At 41.2% G+C, this 16,807-nt stretch overlaps 1 protein-coding gene and 1 long non-coding RNA gene across 3 annotated transcripts in view; both read right to left on the reverse strand.

Annotated features, from left to right (window-relative positions):
* Nucleotides 1-16,807, reverse strand: part of LOC119018816 (basement membrane-specific heparan sulfate proteoglycan core protein-like) — a 78,684-nt gene that overhangs the window by 56,075 nt on the left and 5,802 nt on the right. For both annotated transcript variants that reach the window (XM_037096820.1, XM_037096810.1), the window contains exons 6-8: nt 6,487-6,711; nt 6,000-6,353; nt 5,652-5,870 (exon numbers count right to left, since the gene is read on the reverse strand). In XM_037096820.1, the coding sequence (XP_036952715.1) occupies nt 5,652-5,870; nt 6,000-6,353; nt 6,487-6,711 (798 nt within the window). The remainder of the gene's footprint in view (nt 1-5,651; nt 5,871-5,999; nt 6,354-6,486; nt 6,712-16,807) is intronic.
* LOC119019366 lies at nt 2,653-3,021 on the reverse strand. Its single transcript, XR_005075030.1, has 3 exons — nt 2,980-3,021; nt 2,803-2,890; nt 2,653-2,685 (listed from the first exon to the last, which is right to left on the reverse strand). It is a non-coding gene; the product is annotated as an uncharacterized LOC119019366 (long non-coding RNA).

Here is a 16,807-nt window from a genome sequence, read left to right on the forward strand (position 1 = left end):
GAAACATCACACTGAGGTCAGACAGCACTAACAGAACTAGCAGGGAGTGGTGCAGATGTACCATCATATACAACAAGTACAGTCAGTTTTGGGGGTTTTACTGTGAGAACAACATCCCTCCAAAAAACTTCACTGTGATGAAAGTAGCTGCAGATACAAACTAATCGTCCTCCACATGAGCTGCTGCTTCTGCAGCCAGGCTCGACTTTACAACACATTAAACAGGATGAGAAGGGAAAAGTTCTGAAAACCCAAAATATTCTCCGTTTACAGCGTGTAAAAGTGCTGAGCACACAGCTACTTCATGCAAAAGTCCAGATTCCCTCTTTAAATGCAGTAAATGTAACTGTACCTGACACAGAGAGAAGGAAGACGACAAATCCACTCACTGCTGCACTTAAACTCATATCTGCTCCTCTGATCTCTCTGTGAGGTTTCAGAGACAATAAAACATGTCAGCAGATAAAATAATGATGCACACAGGAGGTTTACAGTATCAGACACATCTACAAACAATTCTACTTACAGTGAAGACGGACGTCGTCTTGAAAGAAGCCGTTCCTCAGTTGTGAGTGAGCAGAAGTCAGATATCACACTCTTGAACCACTAGATGTACTTCCGCTTTAGCTTATTAACATACATGAAGTGCTGAGTGCGAGTCAACACCCACATCGTACCAAAGTTGTGATTGAAACACATACTTCAAGAAGACTGGTGGGATCTGATGAGGACACACAATGGGTTATAATGAATTTGGCTCATTTAGGTGGTTCAGATTGAGAAACTGTGCAGAGATGTCCAACATGTAGATTGGGATCAAATAAAAAGTCGCCTAACATTTGAAGAAACCTCCAAACCTCACAGTGTTCAGAGAAACAGAACAAAACTACCTGCGTGGCTACACACCACTGAAGGTAAGAGAGAAAGTGTCTTTTTGTAATTTGGGTGAACTGACCCTTTAAAGCAGACAGAGGAGGAAGCACTCACAGTGATGAAGCCTGAATGTGCCACACTTAAACTTCCCCACTATAGGGCAGTGAACCATCAGAGATACTGAATCAGGAGCCTGAAACAACATTTTATCCTCCATCACTGAATGTTACATTACATTCAGATTTACTTTGTTTTCACATTTTACCACTAAAACTTCAGTTTCACTTGTTTACACTCGACATTAGATTTACGAAGCATCACAGGCAGTGACTGAGTTCAGGAGTCCATAGTTCAGAGTAGTGATCAAAAACTTTACACCCTTTATAATCAGGGTGTTGAATAAACCTGGACTTTTATTCTGAAAGGGCTTCACATTTAGTGAACCTGGATCTACTCTGCTTCCTTCAATCACTACAAAAGAATTTCACTGAACCTAACGGAGATTTACGGCTCAAATATAAGTTCAGGTCCTCCTCAGTAAAAACTTTCTCTGTGCATCTTCATATCGGCAACATCCCAAATCATAATGAACCATTAAACTGTGGCACATTTCATTCTTATGGACACAAAATGTGACAATGTGAGAAATAAGCCAAAGCTAAAGGACAGAGTTGAATTTAAATGTCTTGATATCTGGTGAACAAATGATGACGTCAAAGATTAACAGAAGAATAATTAGTTTAAAGCTGAAGTTTAAACGTTCTGCTCACTAATGTTTCACCTACAGAGCTGTCCAACAGCTCCTTCACTTGTTGTGGAAGCTGGCTGTTGATTTGACTCAGCAGCAGAAATAACTGGAAAATGTAACATCTGTCAAAGTGTTTTACTACTGGACTTATGTTTGGTTTCAATGTGTGAAAATATAAACTGTACATGAAGTCAAATGTGATGCTCGCAGCTCACTGTCTCACTTTGAACACACTTTATTGGCTTTGTCAGCCAGGACAGGTGAAATCCCAGAAGATGATCACAGATATTATTTATTATTCTGTAGAATTAAAAATACATTTTGTTTAACAACTCATCAATGTCTATAATATAACTGACTGTACAGGTTAAAATAAGCTCTCACAGTTTAAGCATTAAGCTGATCTGAACAATAAATCATGTCTGACACCTGGACATGATTCAGTTGAAGCTGCCGACTCCACGTTCTTCTAAACTTCCTGCTACATGCTGCTGCTGACTGTCTGTGCTGCTGACTCCTACCTGCTGCTGCTACTGAAAACTCAACATGAAAACTTTTGGAGCTGAAGGTAAATGTGTCCACTTCCCCCACATCCTCCACAGCCTCGCTCTCCTCTGTCATAGTTCAATGTGGTCCTTCTTTGTGTCCATCAGGTGAGTCCTGCCTCTGGTTCAGCTGCATCTGAAGAGAATCACAGAACACGTGTAAAGTTTTACTTGTGACTGTGACTGTAAATCTACAGTCGGGATGTTTTATTGGATGCAGGAGTCTCTAACCTGACTGGACTTCACAGCATGTCTTCCTGCTGCTCTGTGTCTTCTGTCTGTGCTGCAGTGAAGTCTGAGACGTTTTCATAAACAGGACAAGAGTCCAACTGATGAGGAGAGACGACAAAATGAAGTTCGAAGGACCTCGTTCATGAACCGACATCACATCAGATCAGCCACGTTATTATAACTGTGATATAGAGGAGGTTTTGTCAAGACGGCCTCTCTCTCTGTCTCACCTCCATCATCTCGACAGGTTCTTGTGGTTCAGTGGTGGAGCTCAGAGTTTTCTTCTTCCTGGATTGAGTCCAACAACAACAAATACAAAATTCCACATTGAGAAACTCACATCACTAAAACTAAATGAAGTCTGAAGAAGAAAATAAAAGAGCAGATGGATTCTGATTGTTTCACCTGGTACACAGACTCAGGAGAAGAAGAGGAATCAGCATCAAGACCACCAGAGTCAACCTGATGATGTTCTTTATCTTTGTTGAATTCACTAGAAATACACACAGATATGTGATGAGAATCAATAAATCACTTTTCCAGGTGATGCTGTCTGTTAATCAGTCAGTCAGAGTCCTCCACCTCTGACATGATGGAGGTTCCTCCCTGAACACAGCTACAGAAAAACTGCCTCTGAACACAGACAGGAAATGTTATTTTCTCTGCATCAGTTATAAGTTGTTACATATTAACATGTTAATCTGGTCTGGTGCAGTAAACAGGTGTGTGTGCAGGTGAATGATGATAACTCACCTGCCACAGTCAGATGTACGCTGGTTTTGTTTCTTCCTCTTCTGTTCTGGACTTCACAGTAATAATTCCCACTGTGTTCAGCTCTGAAGTCAGTGATGGTGAAGATCTGTCCTGATGCTTTTGGTGAGTCTCCATTCTCCTTGTACCAGGTGTAATTAGCTGCTGGGTTAGCATCACTGCTACAGGTCAGAGTCACTGAACTGCCCTCCACTATCTCAGCAGAGGGACTCACTGACACAGAGGGAAGTCTTGGAGCATCTGGAGGAGATTTAAAGAGACTCATGTCATTCACATCAGATGATGACTTTGTCATATTTACATTTTGGATTAAGGTCATGTGCTCTGTGAACATAAACTTGTATTTTGCCTTTTTAGACCTGACATTCTTCAACCTACACAAACAGACCACAGTTAACAGTAAATTCACATTATATATCTGGAGATATGTGTGTAAACATGTGAAGCAGGTTCACTGTGGCTACAAGTCGTATGTCTTGTAACGCTGACTCAGCAGGACATCAGAGTTACTTATATTTTGTACTCACACTGGACATCGACTGATACAGACGAGGACATGATCTCTCCATACTGATTCTCTGACTTGCAGGAGTAGTTCCCTCTGTCCTCAGAGCTGATGGAGGAGAAATGATAGAAGCCTTCTGGTCTTTGAATCAGTTTTTGGTTCTTCTTGTACCAGGTGTAATTAGCTGCTGGGTTAGCATCACTGCTACAGGTCAGAGTCACTGAACTGCCCTCCACTATCTCAGCAGAGGGACTCACTGACACAGAGGGAAGTCTTGGACCATCTGGAGGAGAACATGTATAGAGAGACAACTAATCAATATTAGTCAACATTTTATTTTAATTCCATTGTCAGTCTAAGTGACTTCCTAATGTTACTCACACTGGACGTCTATAAATAGAGATGAAGAGTTGATCTCTCCATACTGATTCTCAGACTTGCAGGAGTAGTTCCCTCTGTCCTCAGAGCTGATGGAGGAGAAATTATAAATTCCTTCTGGTCCTTGAATCAGTGTTTGGTTCTCCTTGTACCAGGTGTAATTAGCTGCTGGGTTAGCATCACTGCTACAGGTCAGAGTCACTGAACTGCCCTCCACTATCTCAGCAGAGGGACTCACTGACACAGAGGGAAGTCTTGGACCATCTGGAGGAGATGTCAACATGTATTATTTTAAGATGTCCCAAAAAATTACGATTTGGATTAAATTGTCTTTGTTTCTTTTTGATTGTCTCCATTACCACAGCAGTTGTTCATGCTGTTGACTATAATGGGAACTGACATTAATAACAAGATTAATTACAAAAAACAACGACAGTCACTAACAAGCTGTTAGAAATGTTTAATTTCCAAAACCTTTACACATCGTTATCCATACTGTACATGCTGGTTGTGTTCAGGTCCTGTTTGCAGAGTCCTGACAGTGTGAATATTATTTCTAGTTGTAGCAGTTTAATTTTCTATACCGGCTGCATCTACAACTTTTAGAAGCCAGTGTGTCTGTACGTCTTTTTCCTGATGCAGTGGATCAAACTCACAGACTGGAGGAGAGCCGTAGTTCTCATGTCCTTTCAAAGCACAAGAGATGATGTCTCCAGGATAAACCCGGCCTTTAAAAGAAGATGTCTCCACCCCTGTGACTCTCTGTCCGTTCTTGAACCAGACGTAGGAAAGACGAGCAGCTGGACTGCAGCTGCTGTGACACTTCAGCTCTGCCTCAGTATCAGACTGGTGGACTGTTATTCTGGTCACCTGCACCTGCAGAGCTGGATATGAGAACAAGAAACAATATTATTATCACTGGTTCTAACAGAAATCACTGATAGATGTACACACACGACAACACAACACTTACTATTCCTACAACTAGCAGTGAACATTAGTGCCAACACAACAGTAATTATTACACAAACTCATGATGATCCATCATTTTCAACATCTTCACTGTTTCTAAATGTACTATGTTGATGTTTTACATCAGTGTGTGTTCATCAGTACCTGTGACAGTCAGAGTTGTACCAGGTAAACTACTCCTCCACTCAAACCATTTTGTTATGAATTTGAAGTGATACTGAGCTGAATCATTCTCTGTCAGGTCAGTGATTCTCAGAGTGGAGCGTCTTCTCTCTGATTCAAGGACCTGAACACGACCTGCAAACTGGGAGTCACTAAGGTCCTCAGGCTGTGAAGGACTCTGCCACTGATGAGAACGTTCAGGACTGAACCAGAATTTAGACCTGATAATGTTAAAACTGCTGTAAGTGCAAGAAATGTCCACTGATGATCCTTTGGAGGCACAGATGCTTCTGTCAGTGTAAATCACTCTGTTGCAGGTTTGACCATCAACACCTGAAAGATAAAACAAAGTTCTGATCATTTTTAAACCAGAGTTGATGAAGAGTCACAATGAAGGTCTCCATATTAAAATCCATGTAGTTATCAGACTCCATCAGATGGTGTTATGTTAGTGTAGTAAACTCACACACTGGAGGAGAGGGGAAATCCTCATGTCCTTCAACAGCACAGGAATAACTGTCTGCATAATTAAAGTCGACTGAATAAGTCGAAGATGTTTGTGATGGAATTTTCTGTCCATTTCTGTACCAGATGTAGGAAGAACGATCAGGTAGACGACAACTGCTGTGACACTTCAGGTCTCTCCAGCCATAATATAAGGATCTGCTCACCTGCACCTGAAGATCTGGATGCGAAGAAGGAACAAGAATGTTATTTTAGACAAACTGTTGACATACAAACACAACACATTCATATTATTGTTCTTCAGATGTTGAACATTTGGAAATAATTCAAATATGCATGAAATTCTTACCTGTGACCCTCAAAGTGACTCCAGGTGAACCAGTATATCTCCCACCTGGTTGGTTTGTTATGAACATGAACTTGTACTCAGCTGAATCACTCTCTGTCAGGTCAGTGATTCTCAGAGTGGAGCGTCCTCTCCATCCTTCAAGGACCTGAACTCGACCTGCAAACTGGGAGTCACTAAGGTCCTCAGGCTGTGAAGGACTCTGCCACTGATGAGAACGTTCAGGACTGAACCAGAATTTGGACGTGATGGTGTAATAACTGCTGTAAGTACAAGAAATGTCCACTGATGATCCTTTGGAGGCACAGATGCTTCTGTCAGTGTAAATCACTCTGTTGCAGGTTTGACCATAAACACCTGAAAGATAAAACAAAGTTCTGATCATTTTTAAACCAGAGTTGATGAAGAGTCACAATGAAGGTCTCCATATTAAAATCCATGTAGTTATCAGACTCCATCAGATGGTGTTATGTTAGTGTAGTAAACTCACACACTGGAGGAGAGGGGAAATCCTCATGTCCTTCAACAGCACAGGAAAAAAGGTCTGCATAATTATAGTAGACTGAATAAGTAGAAGATGTTTGTGATGGAATTTTCTGTCCATTTCTGTACCAGATGTAGGAAGAACGATCAGGTAGACAACAACTGCTGTGACACTTCAGCTCTCTCCAGCTAGAATATAAGGATCTGCTCACCTGCACCTGGAGATCTGGATCTGTGAAAAAAGAACAAGAATGTTATTTTAGACAAACTGTCAACAATCACACACATTTATATCATTGTTCTTCAGATGTTGAACATTTGGAAATAATTCCAATATGAATGAAAATGTTACCTGTGATCCTCAAAGTGACTCCAGGTTCACCAGTATATGTCCCACCTTCTTGGTCTGTAATGAATCTGAACTTGTACTCAGCTGAGTCGCTCTCTCTCAGGTCTGTGATTCTCAGACTGCAGTCCTTGTTAATACAGTCATACTGCACACGACCTGAATATCCTGGCTCATTTTTCAGATCCACATAATTCTCATTCTGCACTGTCCTGAACCAGAACCTGTTCTCAACTCTCTGTACAGTAGATGGGTATCTGTAGGTGCAGCTCATGTTCACTGTTGATCCTTTGAAGGCACAGACCTCAGTAGAGCTGTAAGTCACTCCCCAGCCATCCTGACCCTGTATCACTGTAACACAGAGAACATCAGAAAACACAATGAAACTGAATAACTTCAGTTAACAATCAGTTAACAAGACAAAAGATGATCAAACTACCAATATGATGTGGAGGAAAGGTAACATGGATGTGCTTCAAAATCCTCCATTATCAGACTAATTACTGTCATCAACAGTTCTTAATCACGTGTCAACAAAAAGTCATCCACACAGAAAATTCATAGAAACATAATTTATAGAAAATTTGAAGAAAATACTCATGTTACTCCACCCACATGTTAACTTCCCTTTAGGGAGGATGAACACAAACAAAGGAAGAGTGGAAGATGTGAACATGCTTTCTACAGTTAAACTCAGTGTGCACCCAGTCTGAAGGTGTAGTGAAGTGAACAGGAATGTATTGAACCTGTGACCTTTAATGCAGTTCACTGACCAGGATAAGAGGAGAAATATTATTTATTAGAGTCTGTGCTGTTCTTGGTCACTTCTCTCTGTTCACTCTGTGGTCAGGATGCTGCTGAGTGTGAAAACTCCAAAAAAAAAGCAGAACACTGAGGTGTCAGACTGCTTCAAGCAGCTATGATGTCAAGATAAGCTGTCTGCATATAGCATGGAAACATCACACTGAGGTCAGACAGCACTAACAGAACTAGCAGGGAGTGGTGCAGATGTACCATCATATACAACAAGTACAGTCAGTTTTGGGGTTTTACTGTGAGAACAAAATCCCTCCAAAAAACTTCACTGTGATGAAAGTAGCTGCAGATACAAACTAATCGTCCTCCACATGAGCTGCTGCTTCTGCAGCCAGGCTCGACTTTACAACACATTAAACAGGATGAGAAGGGAAAAGTTCTGAAAACCCAAAATATTCTCAGTTTACAGCGTGTAAAAGTGCCGAGCACACAGCTACTTCATGCAAAAGTCCAGATTCCCTCTTTAAATGCAGTAAATGTAACTGTACCTGACACAGAGAGAAGGAAGACGACAAATCCACTCACTGCTGCACTTAAACTCATATCTGCTCCTCTGATCTCTCTGTGAGGTTTCAGAGACAATAAAACATGTCAGCAGATAAAATAATGATGCACACAGGAGGTTTACAGTATCAGACACATCTACAAACAATTCTACTTACAGTGAAGACGGACGTCGTCTTGAAAGAAGCCGTTCCTCAGTTGTGAGTGAGCAGAAGTCAGATATCACACTCTTGAACCACTAGATGTACTTCCTCTTTAGCTTATTAACATATATGACGTGCTGAGTGCGAGTCAACACCCACATCGTACCAAAGTCGTGATTGAAACACATACTTCAAGAAGACTGGTGGGATCTGATGAGGACACACAATGGGTTATAATGAATTTGGCTCATTTAGGTGGTTCAGATTGAGAAACTGTGCAGAGATGTCCAACATGTAGATTGGGATCAAATAAAAAGTCACCTAACATTTGAAGAAACCTCCAAACCTCACAGTGTTCAGAGAAACAGAACAAAACTACCTGCGTGGCTACACACCACTGAAGGTAAGAGAGAAAGTGTCTTTTTGTAATTTGGGTGAACTGACCCTTTAAAGCAGACAGAGGAGGAAGCACTCACAGTGATGAAGCCTGAATGTGCCACACTTAAACTTCCCCACTAGAGGGCAGTGAACCATCAGAGATACTGAATCAGGAGCCTGAAACAACATTTTATCCTCCATCACTGAATGTTACATTACATTCAGATTTACTTTGTTTTCACATTTTACCACTAAAACTTCAGTTTGACTTGTTTACACTGGACATCAGATTTATGAAGCATCACAGGCAGTGACTGAGTTCAGGAGTCCATAGTTCAGAGTAGTGATCAAAAACTTCACAGAGACCTGGCTCACAAACTTTGGACTGCAGCCTCTGATAAGGCCAAAGGGGGACGTCTGTTTGTGTTTATCAACAACTCGTCGTGTGGAGATATACAGACTGTATATGCTGTATCAGCACTTATCACCAGATGTCGAGTTTCTACTGCTGAAATGCCGTTCCTTCCATCTACTGAGGGAATTTACTGCTGTGTTTTTGGCCGCTCTTTACATCCCCCCGCAAGCCAACTCCACGGCAGCGCTCAGCAAACTTCATGACATCATCAGTGCGCAAGAGACAGTTCATCCTGATGCCGTCTTCATCGCCGCTGCTGACTTTAGCCACTGCACCTTAAAGACTGTGTTCTCTGAATATTATCAACCTGTGGATATTCCCTCCCATGTTTAAAACACACTGGATCATGTTTACAGCAGAATACTCGGAGCCTACAAGGCTGCACCCCGCCTGCACTTCGGGCACTCAGACCACATCTCTTTGGTCCTGTATCCGGCATACAGACAAAGACTGAAACAGATAAACCCTGTGACTAAACAAGTAAAACTCCGGACCCCGGACACTGAAAGCATCCTGCGGGACTGTTTTGTTTGGACAGACTGGGATGTGTTTAAAGCTGCAGCCACTCTGGAGGACTCTTCTGTCAGCATACAGGACTATGCTGAGTATGTGACTGGGTATATTAGCACCTGTGTCGACGACATCATGCCCACCATACAAGTCAAGAAGTTTCCCAACCTGAAGCCCTGGATGGACAGTCAGGTACATCACATACTACATGCCCACCCTCTTGCATTTAAATCAGGCAATGAGACGGAGTACAAAGCTGCGAGGTATGGACTGGAAAAAGCTGTCACAGAGGCCAAAAGGCGGTACAGAGAGAAGCTGGATGGCTTCAGTTCCACTGCTGACTCCAGCCTCCAGCACATCACCGACTACAGGACCACCACCAACACCATCAGCTCCGCAGACAGCCTGCCGGATGACCTCAACACCTTTTACACCTGCTTCGAGAACTCCAGCCACACCACAGAGAGGAGATACTCACACACCAGGACCAGGACCTGGACCAGACAACATCAAGCTGGCTGATGTTCTCACCTCCATCTTCAACCTTTCACTCAGCCACAGCACCGTTCCCTCCTGCTTCAAGACCACAACCATCGTCCCCCTCTCCAAGAAGAGCCCACCCACCTGCCTGAATGATTACAGGCCAGTAGCACTCACTCCAATTATTATGAAGTGTTCTGAGAGAGTGGTGCTGACCCACATTCAGAGCAGCATACCAGACACCCTGGACCCCCTGCAATATGCCTACTGGCCCAACAGGTCCACCTCAAATGATATTGCTGCTGTTCTCCACTATTCCCTTTCCCACCTGGAAAATAAAGACTCAGACATCAGAATGCTCTTTGTGGACTACAGCTCCGCCTTCAACACAGTCATCCTCCACAAACTCACCAACAAACTGTCTACACTTGGTCTGCACCCCACAATCTGTGACTGGCTCCTAGACTTTCTGTCTGGCAGGGCCCAGACTGTCAGGATTGGAATTAGGACTTCAGCCAGCATCATCACAAACAATGGCACTCCACAGGGATGCGTCCTCAGCCCCATTCTCTACGCCCTGTTCAACTATTACTGTGTCAACTCCCACAAAGACAACACCATCCTAAAGTTTGCAGACGACACCACAGTGATAGGATGCATCACTGGTGGGGACGGAGTGGCCTACAGGAGGGAGACCGCATCGCCCACTGTACATGTGGGAGCTATAAGTAGAGAGGGTGAGCAGCTTCAAGTACCTGGGTGTCCACATCAGTGATGACCTCACTTGGTCATTCACCACACAGCTGGTAAAGTGGGCCCAACAGTGGCTATATTTTCGGAGAAGCCTGAGGAAGATTGGCATGTAGCCTGAGATCCTCAGCAATGACTATAGCTCCATTGTTGAAAGCATTTTAACCGGCTGTATCACCATCTAGTACGGCAGCACTTCTGCTATGGAGAGCAGACACCTTCAGACAGTGGTAAAGACTGTGGAGAAGATCACCAGAACTCTACTGCCCTCTCTGCAGAGCATTTACCACCGCAGAGTCCACAGGAGTGACCCCAACCACCCCCACCACGGACTGTTCATGCTTCCACCCTCAGACAGGAGGTACAGAAGTGTGAATTCCAAAACCACCAGACATAACAACATGCTCTTTAATTACCGTGAAGTCTTCATAATGCAGAATGAAACCCTTAAAAAAGTTTATATTGAACCGAATAAATTCTTTTAGTATTGATGCATTACTGATACATGTTTAATCTTATCAAGTTGGTATCAACAAAAACCAATACTAAAGGAATCAGCTCTCAAAGTAATCAACTACAGCTAAAAATATGTTTGTCTGAGTTGTAGTCAAGTAGAAGCAGCATTGGCAGACATATTCAAGCGATCTTAAAGCAGAATATGACACAATACAGTATTTAATAAGTTAATTAATGTTAAAATAACGTTAGCTACTTTCCACCACTTGACACTGGGCAGCTAGCATACAGCTGGATTTTCTGCTAAAACAGTAAGCTAGCATTAGCATTTAGAATATATACATTTTCGAGGTGTGTCAGTTAATATCTTGCTAACATCATCACAACTTACCACAGGTAAACACTGAAGCCGTATTTTAATCTTCATTCGTGTTAAAACTGATTCGAGTCATTTTAACTCGTAGTTAGCTTAACTTTCACCAACTAAAACAGCAACTGTACGTCACCAACTGACAGTTAATCAACGTCTACATTTCTGTTATTATGCATACGTCATTTTAGAGGCGCGCGACCGTTCTTTGACCTCTGACCTTTGACCTACTTAAACGGTATTGCCGTTAATTTCGCTCTTACGTCTGACGTCATGGCTCGGAACGTGAACTGAGTAGTTCAGGGAGCCTGGGGAAGCCCAGCATCGTCAATTAAAGAAAATAAAATCATGAAAACGAGCCTTTATTATACAAAAATACTTATATTCCCATGACAAGTCATGAAAATAAGATTTGAAAATGTAGAAATTGTGAGGAAAAAAGTATCAATTATCAGATTAAAAAAACTTAAGTTATGATGCAAAGTCACAATGATGGGCTAGATCAATCATCTGTCCACTCTAAGATATTATGTTAAGAAATGTTTAATGTTTTGTATAAAGGTCACCTTGCAGGTGTGGTCTGAAATATCAATTAATCTGGCACCGTTCATCAATCAATTCAGTAAGTAAGTATGATACTTTATTGATCTCCAGGGTAAAATAAACATGTTATAAAAGGACAAGAGTCAGACTGAGAGGTCAGGAAAAACAACCCAGTCTCACAAATATGCACGAATAAAATCGGTACTGTATGTATCTTTAGGTATGATTTTCAGTTGTATGTTGTAGCAACACTGCTCATGGTCTGATAAGGTTTAGGCAAGAAAAACACTTGTTGGGGTTCAGAAAAGATCATGTTTGGAAATGTCCGGATGTTGAAAAATGAAGTGGTTTCATGCTTACAAATGCTGAAACATCAACACATCACCCTCCACTTCCTGATATGACAGTCAGCTTATAAACAGGTAATATGAACATTATATGACATGAATTGTAGAGATGTCGATATAGTACGTACAACACAAATTTCAGGATTTGCAGAAACGTAACATGACAACATTTTATTTTTGCGACTGAGCTGCAGAAAAATAGATAAACAACTGTGAATTTTAAAAGTAATATATATACAAAAAAAATAACATGATGTAACATTAGCCAGGTACTGAGACATCAGTGATCTAGTTGTGATTGTTCAAAGCTGCTTATAAAGAAAATGACTATAATACATTGAAACAGCAGAGAGGTCTGATAACTCTCAGTTTGAAGTGTGCCTTTGAAAAAAGAAGCTCAGTTTGCAGAGATCTTTGTCGTACTCCTCTGTCACAACAAGACTCAGGACACACTACTCTAGATGTGAACACACAAAACAGAGGCAGGGCTAAGTGGTCGGGGCAAAGGGTGTATTGGGATTAGAGCTGTCACAATATCAGATTGTAACAACACAATTATCATTGCCTAAATAACAATATTATCACAATATCTCTAGAGAATATGGAAACAATAATGCTCAGTCAAATTCATCTTTAACTTTGTTTACTGTGTGTTTTGTCTCTTTTTTGGCAAATTGATTACCCTCAAAATACGAGTGTAGAGAGGTGGAGAGAGAGCCTCTGACCATGACTGTACTGATGTGTACAAAAAGAACAGTTACACTCAACCAGCATTAAGGTGCGTTATCATCACCTACCACGACAAAATGGGAAGGGAAAGAAACGGAAAGAGGCGATATATTATTTACAAGCTGCTATCATGTTTGTAATATTAACACTATTAGTATTTCATTTTAAATATCATGATTATTGTTAATGTCGTTATATCGTGACTCTTCTAATTGAGATTGAGTCTTAGACTCCTACAGTTTGGTCTGAGAGTAACTCACAAAGTAGCTGCGGGGAAATTTGGGGGGAATTACAGTTGTCAGAGACTAATTCAAAGATAAAAGATAAAAGTTCACCGAATATTGAACTTTCATTTATCAGGTTTCTATAAAAAGCACATTAGGAGTTATATTTACAATTAATTGGATAAAAAAGTAACTTAACACATTCTTCCACTAAGCTGAACACTGGTGTATGTTAAGTTCATAAATCCGAGCTTCTCTAAGATATATCATTGTCTCTATTGTATATTCCTGCTATGATACAAATGTTATGAAGGAACAGAAATATCAGACTATAAATGCAGGTCAGCAGGTTTTGTTGACGGTGCTGTACAACGCAGCTGGATCCTCTGCAGCTCCCTGACCTCTGGCTCTAAGAAGAAGAAAAGATATTGTATGAAATAAAACAATTCTCATCTCAACAGTGATGATAAAGACAGATGAAGGAGAATGCAAAAGCAATGAGTGCATTTCAAAGTGAAGTCATTTTAATCTTGCAGAGTGTTCCTGTATGAAGAGCTGCTCACCTCGGGGCGGTACTGGCACTGTTAAATCTGACAGCAGCGTACTCGACTTCCTGTTGCTCCACGTGTCTTCGAGGCTGAGCTGGTCTGATGTTGGAGTACAGATTATCTGCCTGGTTGTTGGAGAAGTGGACGGTGGTGTAATGAAAGTTGTCCTGCTCCTCCGACTCTCCCTGGTCAGGTAGACGCAAACAGAATTACTTTCAGCTACATATTTTATACAAGTCTTTCATTTGAATAGTGCATTCTTGCAGAAGATTGAAACCAGGATGAAAACAGCCGAAGCTGAAGCAGCTGTGATAATAATGGAACTAATATCTCTGTTGTCAGAAGTGCAACATGAAGTCCTCCTCTGTCAGATGAGTTCTCTAGAAACCCTTAAAGACACTGAGTGACTCAGCAGTGTGAACAAACAGGAGTCAGACTGGGTTTTATGTCTTCTAGAGTTAAATACATAACTGTCCTCACCTGTTCCCTGTTGTCTGGTCTCTCTTCAGCCTCAGTAGATTCCCTGGAAGACCTCTTTTTCCTGGTTAGAAAAGTTAATTAAAACATAAACGACTCAATGTTTTAATTCTAAATTGCAGTGAATGAACATTCAGTGACTCAGTAGAACAGAGCTTCTCACCTGATCCACAGGAAGACAGAGAGGGATATGATAGCCAGGAGAACGACAGTGATTGTTCCAGCAGCCACTGATTTCCATGATACTATAAAATGGTGATCAAAAGAAAACAGACAGTTAATCAGAGTGTTACAGCATGTTTTGTTCTGTTGGTCCCAGACATTGATATATGGTAAAACAAGAGGGGAAAAACAAAGATGTCTTGGATGACAGTGCATCTGTATGTATTAAATCAGTTAATGTCCAGCTCAGTATAGGTGGACTATCTGTCAGGCTGTGGACACATGTAGTATAGTACATGACAGAGAGATTAGGTTGAAACATAAACTCCTCAGTGCCCTCTGCTGGGCAGAAAATGTAGTGCACAGTTTCTGAATTACACTGGATTACATCCCTGACATAATGGCAATAAACTCATGTGGTTAAATATTTTTAACCAAGGTTGTATTTGAGTCCAAATGTACAATCTTGTTAAAGTTAAAACAACCGTGTCATGTTTCATTTCTATAAGTGCACAGGAGCTTTTCTCAGTCGAGGTCTAAAGAAGCCAGTAGGACAGTATCATCTGCGTACAACAATACACCATCCTAACAAACCAATAAATGGACAGTTTTCACACCTGAGCTCAACACTGACATTATTTCCACAGGTATTATGATCACAAGACAAAAGCCAACAGTCACACTGGATGTGTTTGGCAGGAGCCCAACAATAAAGACAAACTCTCACTCTGAGTGCTCAGAGAGTTAAAACTCTCAAGAAACAATAACTGTACTCAAAACTGCAGCAGGACACCAACAGAAACATCAGGGAACATGTTCTTTAATATTTTAAAGGTAGACACACGTAAACAAGATTATTATATTCCTATGAGCCCTTCATTATGTAACAGAGTACAAAAACTCTGAACACTGTTTCAGCTGAAAGATAAAAATCTGATCTGATCTGTCGTCTTGAGGATGACTCCCAGATAACTGGAACACTCTGTTTCCTGCCTCCTATCCAGAGGATGTGACTGTCAGGTTAAGAAGCCTCACAGAGTGCTTCTTCTCCTACAGTCTCCCCAGGTGAGGTCAAATGTTTTCTGCTCTTACTGAAAAAAATGTCTGTGATTTTCCATACGATCAAGTACGTATAAAATCTGTACTGCCATCAATAACTCACCTGCCAGAACAGTCAGATGTACGCTGGTTTTGTTTCTTCCTCTTCTGTTCTGGACTTCACAGGAATAATTCCCACTGTGTTCAGCTCTGAAGTCAGTGATGGTGAAGATCTGTCCTGATGCTTTTGGTGAGTCTTCATTCTCCTTGTACCAGGTGTAATTAGCTGCTGGGTTAGCATCACTGCTACAGGTCAGAGTCACTGAACTGCCCTCCACTATCTCAGCAGAGGGACTCACTGACACAGAGGGAAGTCTTGGAGCATCTGGAGGAGAAAACATGAACACATTTTACATTTTAATTTTAAGATTGCAGATCAGTTTCAGATAAATAACAGATGAAATACAATACAGGAAATATTAGTCACAGTGTAGGTGGTGCAGGTTGATTCAATCCTTTGCAACATCTGTTAAATAAAACTAGTGACTGTGTTCTCAGGTCCGGTGCAAAACTGTCAGATTTCATTTGTGACATGAGGCAAAAATCCTTCCATCATTTGTTCATCCTTTAAAAAGTGTGTGTGGTTGTGTGATTGTGTGTGTTAGGGCAACTTGTTCCTGTTGCATTTTCAAGAGTAAATTGTGGTAACATCACATCACACAAATATGTTTCAAATGTGTTCTAAATACTGGGGAACTGGAAAAGAAAATTATATCAGTTCTGATCTCCAGTGAATTTATGGCAACAACTGAGGATGCTGGTTCTGTAATTTAACTGTGTGGAGAACGAAACGTTTTCTCTTCCTACAATTCTAAAAATGTGGCCATGTAAAAAAATCAAGACAGCAATTTTGTTTCCATCAAAATATTTGTGACAATACAAACTAGTATATAAGTACTAAACATCATTCCTCAGAGACAGAGGTGATAACAGGACTCTGGACACATTACATGTTGGATGTGTATTTATGCGTGGCAGCATCTGAAACTTTAGAGGTGGTTTTCTGGATCAATGAACATCTGTGCAGATCTG

The sequence above is a fragment of the Acanthopagrus latus genome, chromosome 1 (genome assembly GCF_904848185.1).
Source record: "Acanthopagrus latus isolate v.2019 chromosome 1, fAcaLat1.1, whole genome shotgun sequence".
NCBI classification, from domain to species: Eukaryota; Metazoa; Chordata; class Actinopteri; order Spariformes; family Sparidae; genus Acanthopagrus; species Acanthopagrus latus.